At 58.1% G+C, this 15,582-nt stretch overlaps 1 protein-coding gene across 1 annotated transcript in view; it reads right to left on the bottom strand.

Moving 5' to 3' along the window:
* LOC144721123 (obscurin-like) overlaps positions 1-15,582 on the bottom strand; it is a 119,323-nt gene that overhangs the window by 12,657 nt on the left and 91,084 nt on the right. Inside the window, exons 125-140 of the mRNA XM_078598518.1 lie at positions 15,016-15,279; positions 14,325-14,609; positions 13,476-13,769; positions 12,634-12,707; positions 12,010-12,162; positions 11,272-11,472; positions 10,656-10,851; positions 10,112-10,390; positions 9,889-9,946; positions 9,359-9,483; positions 6,346-6,441; positions 5,668-5,886; positions 5,149-5,221; positions 4,689-4,735; positions 4,400-4,546; positions 4,133-4,278 (exon numbers count right to left, since the gene is read on the bottom strand). Coding sequence (XP_078454644.1) covers positions 4,133-4,278; positions 4,400-4,546; positions 4,689-4,735; positions 5,149-5,221; positions 5,668-5,886; positions 6,346-6,441; positions 9,359-9,483; positions 9,889-9,946; positions 10,112-10,390; positions 10,656-10,851; positions 11,272-11,472; positions 12,010-12,162; positions 12,634-12,707; positions 13,476-13,769; positions 14,325-14,609; positions 15,016-15,279 — 2,657 coding nt within the window. The remainder of the gene's footprint in view (positions 1-4,132; positions 4,279-4,399; positions 4,547-4,688; positions 4,736-5,148; positions 5,222-5,667; positions 5,887-6,345; positions 6,442-9,358; positions 9,484-9,888; positions 9,947-10,111; positions 10,391-10,655; positions 10,852-11,271; positions 11,473-12,009; positions 12,163-12,633; positions 12,708-13,475; positions 13,770-14,324; positions 14,610-15,015; positions 15,280-15,582) is intronic.

Consider the following 15,582-nt stretch of genomic DNA (forward strand, 5'->3'; position numbering starts at 1 on the left):
TTGGATGAAATAGACAATTGCCAACAGTTCCCTACGGGTGACACAATATCTTTGCTCCGCTGGAGACAACACCCGACTGCCGTACGCAACCACCCGTTCCACGCCGTCAACCACCTGGGAAAGCACGCCCCCAATACCCGTGTTGCTCGCATCGGTGTCGAGCAAAAATGGTTCCGAAAAATCGGGGTAAATCAAGGGAGGAGCTTTTACCAGGGCGTCCCGAAGGGAGCAGAAAGCAGCCTCCTCCTCCTGACCCCAGTGGAACCGAACCCCTTTTGATGTTAAAGCGTGTAGGGGTTTGGCAATCGTCGCAAAATCAGCGACGAACCGTCGGTAATACGACGCGAAGCCAATGAAACTCCTGACCTCTCCCACCGAGGTGGGAGTCGGCCAGGAGCTGACACACTGCGTTTTGGCGGGATCGGTAGCAATACCTGAGCGCCCCACGATGTGCCCCAAATAACGCACCGAATCGCGTAACAAATGACATTTTTGGGGTTTGAATTTCAAATTAGCAGCCCGCATCTTTAGGAAAACCGCCCGCAACCTCTGGAGATGTTCGTCAAAAGTTTTACTAAAGACGATAACGTCATCCAAATAAATCAGGCACGACTCCCATTGCAATCCAGCCAAAAACAATTCCATCAAACGCTGGAAAGTTGCCGGCGCTGAGTGTAAGCCCATCGGCAACCGGTTGAATTGGAACAGGCCATGCGGTGTACGGAAAGCAGTTTTAGGCTTTGAATCATCGTCCAGAGGAAGCTGCCAGAATCCCGAAAGTAAATCCAGTGTGGAGAAGAATCGCGCTCCCGCCAAGGCGTCCAGCGATTCGTCCATCCGTGGGAGCGGGTATGCGTCGGCAACCGAAATTTTGTTAAGGCGCCGAAAATCAACGCAAAACCGCAACGAGCCGTCCTGCTTTTTAACCAGGACGATCGGCGCTCCCCAAGGGCTGGTGGAAGGAGAAATGATGTCGGCGGCTAACATGTCATCAATAGCCGATTTGACATGGTCCTTTTCGGCGGGACTTAACCGAAACGGATTCTGGCGTATTGGCGCGCTGTCACCCGTGTCAATATGGTGACGCAGCAGATGAGTGCAACCCAAATCGTATTTGTCCCGACTGAAAATGTCGGAAAATTCCCGCAGTAGCGTTCTAAGCTGTTGGCGCTCTGAATTTGACAGGTCCGTCGATCCCGCACAAAGCGCATCGAGCCACCCTCCATCGCTGTCCGAATGTGGGTGCGGCCGGGGAGCAGTGCCGACGTGATTCGCAACAGGTTCCTCGCAGGGCACCGGCGTCGCGTGAGCAAGCACCGTCCCTTGAGGAACTACCACTGTCTGCGACCCCACATTGAGGACCGCGATGAAAGGGTCCCCTCTTACGACGGTCTGGGCCGGAATCAAATGAGGTCCACTAACCCCGGCCCTAGATGGTCCCAGCAGAATTCCCTGGTCCCCAATGCCCTCAGCGAAGGGCCGACGAAGTTTTAGAGGCACCAACATTTGAGCTCCTGGCGGCACATGAACTGTTTTAACGACGAACGCTGGTACTGTTACGAACGCCGTCCGAGCCGCAGTAGGGGAAGGCAGGAACGCCATGCGTCGTCCCGACGGGAGCTCAATGCATCCCTGGTCTATTAAAATACGAATCGGCATTTTGCCCAAGAAGTCCATCCCCAGCAGGCACGGAACCGCCAGCGAGGAGGAAACAAAAATCGGGCCCGACAATTTGATATCCCCGATACAAATTTGCGCTCGAATCTGTCCAATGATGCCAAGAGAGCCCCCGTTAGCAGCATAGAATGGGACGTTAACCGGCAGTAAAGGACGGCTCTGGACAGGTAGAATATTGTAAATGAGTTCGGAAATGATGGTCGCCGATGCCCCCGTATCGACCAGGATGCGTACCTCCACCCCGTCAATGTGTCCCACCACGGCCGACGACCCCGACGACGCGGCCACAACGCGATGGGCCAACATGGACCACTGCCTGGGTTCGATTTGAGTCCCCATAGTGGTGCGTGTTGGCCCGTCGCAGCGCAATGTCGGCCCCCCGTTCGTTGCGGTGTGCGAGTGTGTGACGAGTGTGTGCTTGGGCCAAACATGAGGGGTGCCGCGACTCGCCGGATTATGTTGATGGAGCTTGGGAGGAGGAGGGCCGGCGTCCTGTCGAGGCGTCGTCCCGCGCTGCCGAGGAGAGCGGCACCCCGAGGCGACATGGCCCCGGACGCCGCAGTTGAAGCAACGCGGGAGCGCCGGCAGCGATGACGGACGGTCGAAGTGGCTCGACCCATCCCGGCCCGACCGTGCTCCCGTCCCCTGCTGCCGTCGACGGTCGACGGCGTAAACCTCCTCCGCCGGGAGGGTGGCTGCAGCCACCGCACGCCCGGCCGCTGCCCTGCTGGCTTTCCGACGCTGTGACAGCAGGATGGCGTGGAGGAGCCGCGCAGCCTGGAGGGAACTCATCTCCGTGTCCTCCTGTGCAACGACGGCGATGTCCAGGTCGTCTGCCAGCAGGAAGATTTTTTCTGTGACCATGGCGTCCACGCCGTCGTCGTCCATTCGAGGGAAGGCCGTCTTCGCCAGGAGACTCATCCTGTACGCCAGGGGCGACTCCTTTGCACCCCGCTGGCGATCGTAAAACTGCTGCCTGCATTCCGCTGAAGGTCCGTAGACCCCGGCCAGCAACTGCAGCGCCATCTGTAGCGTGGAGCGCTTCTCCCTCAGCGCCGATGTAAGGGCGGCGAGTGCGTCGCTGTCGAGGAGCGCCGGCAGCGCGCAGAGAGCCTCAGCATCCGACCACCGTGCCATTTCTTGGTGGGCGAGGAAGCGTCGCTGGAAGCCGCCCCAGTCGCCCTCCGCGCCAACAAACTCTTTGAGCGGAGGCAGCCGTTGGTGCAGCGCAGCGGTCGCCATGGAAGCTCGCAGGCTGCTGTCCCCGTAACTCGGCTGCACTTCGGCGCGAACGGCAGATGGTATCGCCTGTCGCAGCCGTGATGACGCTCCCTCCGCTGACGGTGACGCGGCAGCCCCAGCGAGAGCGATGTTGGACCCGAGGTTCAGGCCGGCCACGCCCTCAGCAGCTGCTGCAGCGATGGCGGGAGATTCAAAGTTTGAATCCGTTGAGATGGCGGGAAGGCGCATCGGACGTCGGTTCTCCTCGCCCCGTGGTGGTCCACCAGCCCCCAGCCGCGTGATGTGTTCGAGTGTGGCGGCAGCGGCGTAAAGCAGCTCCGCCAGCCTCGCGTGAGCCAGCCTCAGCCCTTCTGATGGCGGCTCCTCTTCATCCTGATGCCCCGGTAAGAATGCGTCCGGCCCCGGCTGCACGATGTCTTGTTGAGCCGTCTCGGGCTCGACAATTTCAGCGGTGTCCTCCACCTGCGGTACTCTGGCTCGAGCTGTCCGGCGCGTGTCCATGTTCGTAGTTGTTCTGACACCAGATGAAGTACCGTTGATGACTCTTGGACACCGTTGGTGAGGCACACGTATTTATTCCGTACAAGTAGTCACAACTGTGGACATACAATACTAGAGGGGGTATCGGCCCCCTCACCCGGCTAGCTGGGAATACACTGCTAGCTATCTCTGACCTACCTCCTAGTCCTCCACTAACGGGCTAGGGGAGGCTGTCTGGCCCGACACTGGTAAGTCGGGCTACGGTACCCGGAGTCCCAGAGCACTAGCTCTGGTTCTCGGGACCACGCCGCTGGCTCGGTCCTGCGCGGCCCTGACAAGGGCGGCGTCCCAGGGGAGTCCAGGGCTCTAGCTAGACGATCTTCGGTCTTCACTGGTTTAGCTTTAACATTCTCCCCCGAGCCCTCTGACACATCCCCCTTTATACTCCACCCCCGCTGAGGGGTGGGGCCCCGGGCTGCCTGGTGCGGACGTCGTTGAGAGCACCCCCCCCCGTGCACTCACGTAGCCCCGCCCACTGTGTTTGTTTCCCATAAGCTGCCATGCATAACGGCTCTCTCTCTAACACCCCTACACATGTAATGAGTGGGCCCTCATCCAGCAGTGGACTGACAAACGGGGACATGCATGCACACCATACCGACGCTGAACCTGGCGTCTGCGGTAGAACGTGCGGTTTTGCGAGCGAGCGAGTGTGGCGCGTGGGTCAACGCACCCGCTGCTGGAAATCGTCCTCCTCGGACTCAGAGGTGGCCTCGGCGGGCCCGGGGGGGCGTGGTGGAGGGGTGGAGGTCTTCGGGGACGGGCTGTGAGCTCTCCTCTCCTCCTCTCCGGCTTCCAGTAGGCGCACGCGCAGGGACGCTGCGGGAGACCGTGCACGGTGGTCAAACACGGCGTCCCATCTAGCTGGCGGCCGGCTGCGAGCGCACCGTCGCCGCGACGGGAAAGCCAGGTTCCCGTGAAGCCCGGAGCGACGCCTCACCCTGAGAGAACTGCGTGGAGACGATCTCGGTGATCTGAGATGTCAGCTTCTGGATGAGCTCCTCCGACAGGAAGATGGGGCTGGAGGCTCGCGAGTCTCGCTCTTCCGGCACCTGCAGCTCCTCCCTGACGCGCTCCACGGCCCGATCTGCACACGGGCGCGAGCGGCTCGTTAACGTGATAAGCGCTTGGCTCGCTAATGCCAGATAAATCGCAGCTCGGTGGCCTTAGGCAAATCCCTGTTGGGGACGGACGAGCTCACAAATCCCAGCCGCACACACGAGACTCACCGCTGCTCTTCTTGGGCACTTGTCCTGCAGCGTCACCTCCTGTCGACCTGACAACAAACAGAAGAATCATTAAACTGGCATTTGCGACTGGATTGCTGAGTGCGCTCCTGCGCAACATGATGAGGCCGTTACCGCTGCCGCACATTACCTCCAACCTTGAGAGAATTCCTGCTTAGTTACGTGGACGTGAACAGCTCCGTGTCTTGGTTATTTAATTAAACCGTCGTCTTTTTTTGTCTTGTAAATCTGTCCACACAGAAATCTTCTGAGGCACGTAATGCTCTCGTCCATGGTCAGTATGACCAAATCTAAATAAATTGTTCATTTTATGGTGAGGTCGAGGCGGACGGAACGTCCACACGCACGCGATCTTGGTGCCGTCGCATGAAGGCGGCACCAAGGAGGTGGATGTGCTCAGCCCCAGCCCCCCCCCCCCCCCACTTCTCACCACCCCTCCCACCTCTTGAGGATGTAAGAGAGATGCTCGTGCTTCATCGCCGACCGCACTTCGCTGTCCCCACTGGGCCCTCGATCTGGAGGAGCAACGGTGAAATTGCGTCAAGACCACCGCAACCACCCCAACGACCCCCCCCAGCGTCGCGCACACGCCTTGCGCGTCACAGTCGAGGGCAGCCACTCCGCCATGACAGTAATGCCCATCGCATGGCAGTCAAACCGCCAGTTTCATTCTCAGACCAGGAATTTCGGCAAAATACACGCAATGCCAAATTGAACGAGATGGTCTTTCGTTGGTGACTGGGCTGAAACCATCAACTCGAGAGCCCGGTTTAACCACAGGTGGCCGCCTGGGTTCAAACCCAGGACCTTGGCCGCGCCAGCTCAGCGCTATGACTTCCGTGCCAGGCGGCCGGCTGCCTCGAGCCGTGGGTGACTTCAATGCTCAGCCGATTGACATCTGCACCCTCCTTTAAAGACGACAACGCCGTGCCGGTTTGGATGGCGCCCTCGCGAGGCGTACCAGGCAGCACCTCCACGTTCGCCGTGCAGATGGCCTGCCCCGCGGAGTTGCTGGCGATGCAGGTGTAGCTGCTGGCGTGGTGTGGTGCCACCCGCGGGATGCACAGGCTGTGTGCGGGCGCGCTGCTCGTCAGACGAAACCCTTCCGTCGTCGCCTTTATCCGGTGCACCTTGTCTGGGGACTCCTCCTTCAGCCACGTCACCAGCGGCTCCGGGCAGCCTGGGCGCACGGAGAACACGCCGACCGGCATTTTGCTTGCGTCGTCACGAGGTGGGCGGTGAGGGGGGTTGTGAAGGGGGGGAGGGTGGTACGGCATGGCAGGGGGCTCCACATGTTCCCCTGCCGGGTGCCTCCCGCAAACGACCTTTGGCAGCAGCGTCACCTGCAGTGGTGGACCATGCGGATGATTTCATCCAGCAGCAGAATGAGAATGGCTTAAGGTGTGTTGTTGCTGCTGTGTGTAAAATGTCTAACGATGCAGATTTGTTTGGCTGACATGTATTTTTGCACTCACGATGCATTTATAAAACTGTGTACCACACATAAGAGATGGGGAATATGAATCATCATCATCGTCGTGCATAAACACGCTTATACAATACACAGAGGCCGTCACTGGGGGCTGGGGGACGCGGAGTGAACCCCTGGTGGAGGCGAGGGAGGGCCGGGTCTCCGTACCCTCGAGGATGACGCCGAGTGTGACGCTCGCTCCGCGCGGCACGCGCCTGTTGGTGAACCTCTCGAGGAACCGCGGTGGCACCAGACTCTCCAGCGCTGGGAACGGCAGTCCGCGCGCACACACACACACAGAAAGATAAAGACAAAGATCCCCCGTGTGGTCTGTAACAGACTGTAGGGGCACGTGCTGTTAGCGAGCACCTATGAAGGCCGGCACAGCACACGAGGAGGTGGGTGGCCAGCACCACGCCCAGCCGCCTTTGTCTCCCTAGTTGCGATGTTCACACATCGCACCAGGTACTCATTTGAGGCCCAGGACCGGTTTAGATTATCGTCACTGGTGTTGGCCGTGAGCGGGAGTCGAACCCGGTTCGCCAGGTTCGTAGCGCAGCACACTAACAGCTACCCTACCACTCCCCACACATACACACACACGCACACACAACAACAACAGCCGCCATTTGCCACTAAGTGGCGGTGACATCCCCACGGCGAAGGCTCACTGACAGGAGGTCACGGGACAGACCCAGGTGCCATGGGTTGACTGAGATGACTGGCAGATGCACCAGTTGTGCCCCGCACTGTGCCAACTGTGCCACGCACACACACGTACGCAACACACGCCCGTGTCCGTACACAGGCCTGCACCCGGCAGCATCAGCACCATGGCCAACCATGGCTGTGTCATAGTTTACACAATTTCCACGTTTTATTGGCTACAGTTTGATGCAGTTTGTATTCACAAAACATCTAAATATGAAAGCAATGTGCAGACGCTGACCTAAACGCTCCTGAATATATAATTGGCTAAACATCCTGGTGCAGGAGCATCCTTTAAAATAAACTTGAGACGCAGCCGGGCTTTCCCGGATAAGTATATTCCATGGCGTCCGTTCGTCAGCAGAATGACAATGGGTTTTCATGTTTCACTTTTTCGCAAGGATTTAAAGTATTTGCACGTCTCCTGCAACGACTGAAAAGGCCGATCCTGGGACGACAGAAGCTGCTATTGCATTTGTCGCATCTGTGATTGGCTGCGGTCCTGTCATGGCTTGATGACTTCTGTTTGTTGACGAGGCTGCCTGATGGTGCCTTGCGCTGAGGGCACGCGTTCGTATGGGGGGAGCTGTGCCGTGATCCTGTGTGCCTTTCTCTTGCCAGAACTTTGCATTCATTGACGTTGATGTCAGAGTCTTTTGAGATTCACGCGTGTGCAACGTCCTTGAATTAACGTTTTGGGCGACCCACAAGTCTCTTGCCATTTGATATCTCAAATGTATTATTAGAGTCTCTTCGTGGAAACTGTTCTGCTACATGCAACTTGTCTGATTTGTTGCAGAAGTTGGTGTGTGTGAGTGTGTGTCACAGCCATTATTGTTCATCTTATCTCACCTTCACCCTTGGGTCTCACTTCTGCCTTTGCTTCCGCAGTCTCTGGGGCTGGAAGGTGGCACAATATCCACCACACACACACACACACGCGCACACACACAATGAAGTGCTTCTCAAATTCTATCTCTCGACATTGAGAGAATCCCTCATTCAGTAATCGATAGATCAGGGTGCAAAATGTGGCAGTGGAAGGTGAGCGGTGGGAGGTGAGGGGGGGAGGTGAGGGGGGGAGTGGAAGTGAGAAGGGGGGGAGTGGAGGGGGGGAGGTGAGCGGTGGGAGGTGAGGGGGGGGGAGTGGAGGGGGGGGGAGGTCAGGGGGGGAGATGAGGGGGTGGGAGGTGAGGGGGTGGAAGGTGAGCGGTGGGAGGTGAGGGGTGGGAGGTGAGGGGGGGAGGTGAGCGGTGGGAGGTGAGGGGGGGGAGGTGAGGGGGGGGAAGATGGGGGGGGGGGGAGGGGGTGGAAGGTGAGGAGGGGGAGGTGAGGGGTGGGAGGTGAGGGGGGGAGGTGAGCGGTGGGAGGTGAGGGGTGGGAGGTTATTGGTAAGTTGCGGGCAGTGGAGAAGCCGCAAGTGGCGTTTGGCTGACCCTGCAGGAGGAGGAAGGCCGAGGTGTAAACGCAACCAGCCATGCTGCTGGCGCACACGGCGTACTCCGCGAAATCCTCGGGCAGCAGGGGGTCGATCGTGAGCACGTGCCGCGTGCCCACCTGACACACCTGCAGCCGCTGGGAGCTGGGCAGAGGCCGCCCGTCCTTGAACCAGTAGAGCCGCGGGGCCGGGGAGCCTGCATGCCGTGCGGGGCGGGGAGCGCGAGAGCGCACGCAGCGATGATGCAGACGGGAATACCAGGGCGGACGGACACGGTCGCTCACACCGACATGGGCACAACAAACAGACAAATATCCCCCGCGCAGCTTTAATAGGCTGTTGGGCCAAGTGCTGTTAGCGAGCACCTTTGAGGGCTGGAATGCCACACGAGGGGGTGGGTGTCCAGCACCACGCCCGGCTACCTTTGTCTCTCTAGTGAGGATGTTTACACACTGCACCAGGTACTCATTTTAGGCTGGATCGACCTAACGGAGGCCCAGGACCGGTTCAGATAATCGTCACTGGTATTAACCGTGAGCGGGAATTGAACGCGCGTCGCCGGGTTTGTAGTGCAGCGTAACGCTAACCACTGCACGACCACAAAGACAACGCAATAGACGCACAGACGTGGACAAAAAGAACCTGCAGGACAGGACACATGGACACCAACATGAAGACATGGACACACACACAAGTATAAGGATATGTTGGCACGGACATACTGATATGGACACACAGACAAGGGTACAATCAAGAAGAGACAGACACAATGACAAGGACACATTGAAATGAACAGAGACACAGTCACATAAACATAGACACACTCAGAGGCAGAGCCCTAACCCACTCATGCAGACATACGGACGCATTCGTAGACGTCCAGACACGCACGGGACCACCGACTCTAAACAATCCACAGTGCAGAGAGACCGGCACCCACGTGCCAACAAGCACCAGCGAGCGGAGCGGCGCCGCGGCTGCTGTCGTGCGTGTGCGTGGTGCGTGGTGCGTGGTGCGTGTGCGTGGCCCGCCCACCTGTGACTCTGACGGACAGGCTGACGTTCTGAGCGCCAGCGGACACATACGTGTCTTGCAGTTCCTGTGTAAACTGGGGAGGTTCTTCCTCCACCTGAGACTCAAGAACCTTCTCCGATTGGTCCCTGCGAGCGAGAGGCACACAGAGCCGTTCACCCAGCAAGGCCTCACAGAGTCACGAGATAATTTTTTCAGGAGGGTCCTGCCAAGTTTTTAGCAGTAGGAAGTGAGCTTGTTAAATGTAACCCTAATTGAGTCATTTGCAGTAAAATGTTCACCATTGTGATGTTTGGCTAATTTCAGCTGCAGTGGATTTGTTTTAGCTACGGAAAGAAACCAGAGAAGCTGAAGAACAGGAGGAGAACGTACAAACTCCACACAAAAAGGCACCCATTCGGGAATCAAACCCAGGTCCTTCTTGCCATGAGGCACGAGTATGGCCACCGTGCTACCCTGCCGTCCTAATAACGACGATTGCCACACCGAGGCTCTGCTGGATGCTGGTGCAAACTCCTGCGACCCGCGCTCACCTCGATAAAGTAGCACCAGCAGCGGCGAACAGGCCCGCTCCACCGGCGTCCCCGGATGCTGCGGGGACAATGAACAACGTCACTAGGACACAGCGGCGGCGATGGCGCTTTCCAGAACGCGCTTCTCGCTCGCACCAAACCCCCGGCGAAGTACCTTTGGTAACATTGCGCTCGACGACCCACCGAGAAATCAGAGGGCGCGATCGGCAAATCCGTAGCTCACCGTCCAGGTGCAGCTCCGCACGGCTGGAGGCGATGCCGGCGCGGTTCTCGGCCACGCAGCGGTACACGCCGGCGTCCTGGGGCCCGCACGCCTGGATCACGAGCCGGTGCCTCCCGTCCTCGCGGGCGCTGATCTCGTAGTGTTTGCTCGTCTCCAGGTGCCGCCCGTCCTTGTACCAGCGCACGACGGGGGTGGGTAGTCCGGCCACGGCGCAGTGCAGCGTCACCTGCTGGCGCAGCAGCAGCTCCTGGCTCCGCAGCTTCCGCAGAAACCAGGGCGCTGCCCGACAAAGACACAACATACATCAACACCAACCATCGCATCACAACATACATCAACACCAACCACCGCGTCACAACATACATCAGCTTAGTAATTGTACGTTTCCCACTGTTAATTACAAGCCATGCGGCGACGGTGCAGCTCCGCTATTCGATGTGCAGTCCCACACCTCGCGGGCATTGCTGTTGATGCGCCGACAGTGCGTGCATGGGTGCCCTTCAACAGAAAGGGGCCCCGTTGCACAGGCCGCGTGCTCGCCTACCGCTGTCGTTCTGCCCGCTGGCGCTGTGCTCGCCGTGCTCCGTGGGAAGCCTCGGGCACGAATGCGCCAGCACGTGCCCGAGAAGCAGGCGGCGGCGCCTGGTGGCCGGGCTCGGCAGGACGGGCTGCTTGCTGACGCGCACCTCGGCTGCCCCGCCGGGACCCTTCTCCAGCAGGTTCACCTCCACCGGCGAGCCCTGCGCATCGCGCCGCCACGGCACAGTCAGCAGCACGCCCTCCGCCCATTCGCACCGTCGCAGAGCGTACGGACTGCGGCGATCGATCTCCCACACTCAGATGATTACATCAGACTGCGTACGTTTCATACGTGTCTATATACACACACGTGATCTACTGGTTCATTCACACAAAGTGAAGGGGCGAGGGGCAGGAGTTCTCAAGCTCCGTCGCTTGGGAAGCGTCGCTTGTATCATTGAAGGATCTGCCAAGGATCCGGGCCAAACAAACGACAGCTACATGGATAACCATTACGATGAAGCGGGAAGATCTGGCTATCACTAAAGTAAATCAACATCAGTGATGATCAATCCACTGTTGGATGATGGCCAAGTATACGAAAACAGCAACACACATCTCAATGTTAAATGAAAAAAGACTGGCGGGGCGATCATGCGACTTGTCACGCTGGTGACCTGTAGTCCAAAGAGCTTGCGGAAGCTCCCGGCTGCCAGGTGTGCCTCTCCAGCGTCCAGGAAGGTGATGTAGATGTAGTGCTCGTCCTCGCGGTATGTCTGCTCCGACGTCAGCTGCTGCTCCTGCTGCGTCTCGTCTTCAGCCTCGGGGGTGGCCTCGCTCGGCTGCGGACGGGAAGCACCTCGTCACTCTCGTCCATGGGTCAGAGCGAGCGGCACCGCGTGCCCTTGTCGACCGTAAAACCAGCGGGTTGAAGAGGCTCGTTAACGTGCGTGGATTATGTAACGTTTTGCCCAGTATTTACGTAGCGGTATGGAAGCTGACAGGGTTTCTCGGTGGGAGCAATGCGTCTGCATATTTGCTCTGGTTTGTGTCTCCAAATTTTGGGCAATAATCTTTAAATCTATGTGGTTGGTTTTCAACAAGGTCCCTAAAAGCAAAATAACTTTTCACTGCAGGTTGGTTCACATTGGATCATCTCTACGGGAGTTATCATGTCCCCCCCCATTATGACTGGATGACAGAGCTGATGCATATAAATGTTTTCAACCTCAGTTGGAAAGCCTAGCCATTGAAATCGGTGACATCGAAGGCAATGTCCTACAGGAAACAAAATGGCCTCAGGGGTATTACACCTCCGGCTTCTGCACACCTTGTGCGTTTGCGTGCGTAGCTGTGTGCACGCGCGCATGCTATTGCACCTCTTCGGTGTAGGACTCCTCGGTGGACTGGCGCGTGATGAGGAAGCGCCGGAGGCTGGTGCGAGTGGGCTCCAGCAGAACGGGCCCCTGAGCGTCGCCTAACTCCGCCTGCGGCTCCTGCTCTTTTTGGCTCCTGTAGTCGCGAAACACCGCCTGGCACGCGCACGGGCAGGGGCTCTCCATCACTTCGCTGCCCACCAACTCGCGCCACCCTACCCCGCCTCACCACCCGCCAACTCACTCGGTCCCCGTCGAGGCCAGGCCTTCATCTGAACACGGCGGTCTCATTGAACTCTCTCTGGCGTCTTGCAAAGCTCAAGCCAGGTGGGGCCGGACAGATGTCATTTTCACCATGTCTGGTTTTTCAAATTCACCGTGGCTGGTAGGCGTTTATATAACGTCACAGCGGGCAGGCATGACAGACCAAGAACATATAAGCAACGGATGACACAAGCGATGGTTCGAGATGGCCAGAGGGGTTGAGTGATAGACTAAGAGTCAGTGGCCCCATAAGCAACCAAGGCAAAAATCACCTCTTGTGCGAGTAGTGGAACCAGGTTGGTGCTTTCCGTGTAGTGGTCCGGGGTGATATTTGCTCATCGCACACAGTAGCCGAGGACCTACCTCCTGCTGCTCTTCCCGCTGCTTCTGCTCCTTCTCCTCCACCTCGGCGCTCCGTGGTGAGCGTTCCGTGTACTCTACACACAACACAGCGGTGGTGGCGGCGCCACGCTCAGCAGAATGCAGGCACTGCTGCGCCAGTCTATGCTGGATGCAGGAGGCTCAATGGAAAGATTGTGTTATGCCCGCAGCTCCAACGCTACTGGTTTTTCGAAGGTGCAAACATCAAATATGTACCCTTTAACTGAGCAGGGGATGGCACGAGCAATTCTGCTCTTACTCTTTTAAGTACAGCCGTCCACAGTGAAACACAAACATTTTCCATCTCCAAATAGCAGCAGCTACACAGCCAACCGTGGAAATCGCATGGATGTAAAGTCAACGCAGATAAAAAGCATTTCGTACATTTGATATTTTCACCATTCTCGTCGCGCGAGGCTATCACGAAGGTGCTGTTTTTCACATAGTCAGCAGGAGTTTCACTGCAGGGGGTGATGTTGCTGTACTTAATCCCAATTTGCAGTGCAAAGTTTTCGAATTAGGCAAATTTGGACCATGATGCTGGGCACGTAATCGCCTACCCTTTTTGAATTATGTCACATCTTTCCCATGGCTGACGTAGATGCAGCGCAACTACTACAATTTCACATTCAGGTGGTCAAGCCAGATGACCGCATCAGGAGCAGCGGAGTGTTACACCGGCAAGCACTTGGCACGTGTTGATGTCCTCGTAAATCATCACTGTGATAACCAGGGCCGGCCTGCCAGTCGATCTGCGAATCTGCGCGTCGATGGGCGAGCGCGCCGCCGCCGGGGTGCCGTGTGAGCGAGGTGCCGCGGCTCACCGAGGCGCACGCTCTGCGGGAGCTGCATGGCCTTGCTGCGGCCGTGCTGATTGACGGCGAAGACGCGGAAGCAGTAGGAGATGTCGGGGAGCAGGTTCTGCACGGTGAGCCGGGTGCTCCGCAGGGGCTGCCCGTGGCACGGGATCCAGCACCTGTCTGTCGACGGGAACATCTCCACCCAGTAGCCCGTCACCCTGCTGCCACGGTCCGCCTGCGGCGCCACCCACGACACCGTGACCGAGTGCCGCGTCACGACGATCACCTCGGCGTCCTCGGGCGGCTCGGGGGGGCCCGCTGTGAGAGGATGGGGGGGGAGGGGGGCCGATGGAAAATGGATGCGCACGGAGCCTCAGAGCAATGCCGTTACTTTGCTCATTGAGGGATTCCTGACGGTGCTTCGTGGAAGAGTGCTAATCCAGAAATAAGCGAGTTCCTCATTTCCAAATTACAACTTTAATTTTCACTGCGAGCAAGATGAGCTTTGTGACACCCTGCACGACTCTGAGGTGCGCGCTTGCGAGCACACGTAGGGGAATTCCTGTATCGGGTGTGTGTCGAGAGCATGTGCCTATATTGTGCATCGAGAGCACGGGTGGGCAACCCGCATGCGGCTCCTTAAGGATCGGCTCGTAGTCACATGCATTGAGGCTCTTGAAATATTACGTTTTATACCGAATTTGAAAAGAAATCGCTCTCGATATTTTGGTTACCGCCCCCTGAATTAGAGTGTGCCCAGGTTGAGCGTGTGTAGAGTGCACACGCCTGCCGAGACTATGTTTGGCGTGCGTGTTTCGACCGTGCGGCCAGGTTAAGTGTGTGCTTAGCACAGGCGCGTGAGCGTGCGCTTACCGGAGACCGTGAGGGCGGCGCGGGAGACAGCGTCCCTCGCCTCGCACTTCACCTCCCCGCTGTGCTGGGGCTGGGCGAAGTGGAGCAGCAGGGAGCAGGTGGCGCCCTCCTGTCTCCGCTCCCACAGGGGCGACGCATCGGCCTCCGCCCCGACCGCGACGCCGTTCACGAACCACGCCACTTCCGTGGGCGGCAGCGCGCGGTTGAACTGGCAGGAGAAGTGCGCCGGCTCTCCTGGCGCCACGCTCACGTCCGACAGGCCACGCCGCACCTCCGTGTGCCACGCTGCCTCGTCCAACAGAGAGATTGAAAAGAGGGACGCCCGCGTGAGTTGCAGCTTTCTCCACGCTGCTGACTGATCAAATCGCTAAAATACACAAAAAACAGTGCTCGCTTTGATGTGTTCTTCAGCAGGCCAGGAGGCACAATGATTTTGGCGACTGCTATCTGTGCTGTTTGTGCTATCTGTTGCCTGTGCCGCCTGCTGTCTGTGCGTTCTGCTGCCTGTGCTATCTTCTGTCCGTGCCAGTGCTACGTGTGCGTTTTTATTTTGTTCACATTGTCGGCTGCTCGTGCTGTCTGCTGGAGGTGCTGTGTGCTGTTTATATTGTGTAGGCCGTTAGCACTGCCTGCTGTCCGTGCCGGAGCGGTGCGACGTTAACGCGGGCGGCGCTGACGGTGGGCATTCAACCTGTGACCCCGAGGATGCAGGTGGTGACGGCATCCCCGCTCTTGCAGGTGTACATGCCGCTGTCGTCCAACGCGACGTGGCGGATGGCGAGGCGCGCGAGCGAGCCGTGCTGCTCCGTGACGACGCGCTCGCTGGGTGGCACCGCCGCTCCGTCCCGCAGCCACGACACGGCCGCCGGCTCCGACAGCTCGCACTCGAGGGTCACCGAGGACCGCTCCTCCGCCACCGTGTCCGATAGGGGTACCACCACCTTCACCGGCCGCTCTGCCGAGGGAGACAGGGAATGGTCACTCGCGTTGAGTGTTTCAGTCGCGGCCGTTCTTTAGCTGATGGCCATTGGTGGATAAAACAACATTAACATCGTTTATTTATCCAGGGAAGGTTTTACACGGATGTTTGTCCTTTCTTTTCAAGGGCATATTTTATAGGGGGAGGAAACTGAAATATACGGAGCGGATACCACTGAAGTCCCGCACAGACAAATTCACAAACCGACTTTCTGAACTGCCATCTACTGACCACCTATCTGACACGATGGCCCAACTAACACGTGGCGACGTTGCACAG

Source organism: Lampetra planeri, chromosome 10 (genome assembly GCF_965212315.1).
Source record: "Lampetra planeri chromosome 10, kcLamPlan1.2.h2, whole genome shotgun sequence".
NCBI lineage: Eukaryota > Metazoa > Chordata > Hyperoartia > Petromyzontiformes > Petromyzontidae > Lampetra > Lampetra planeri.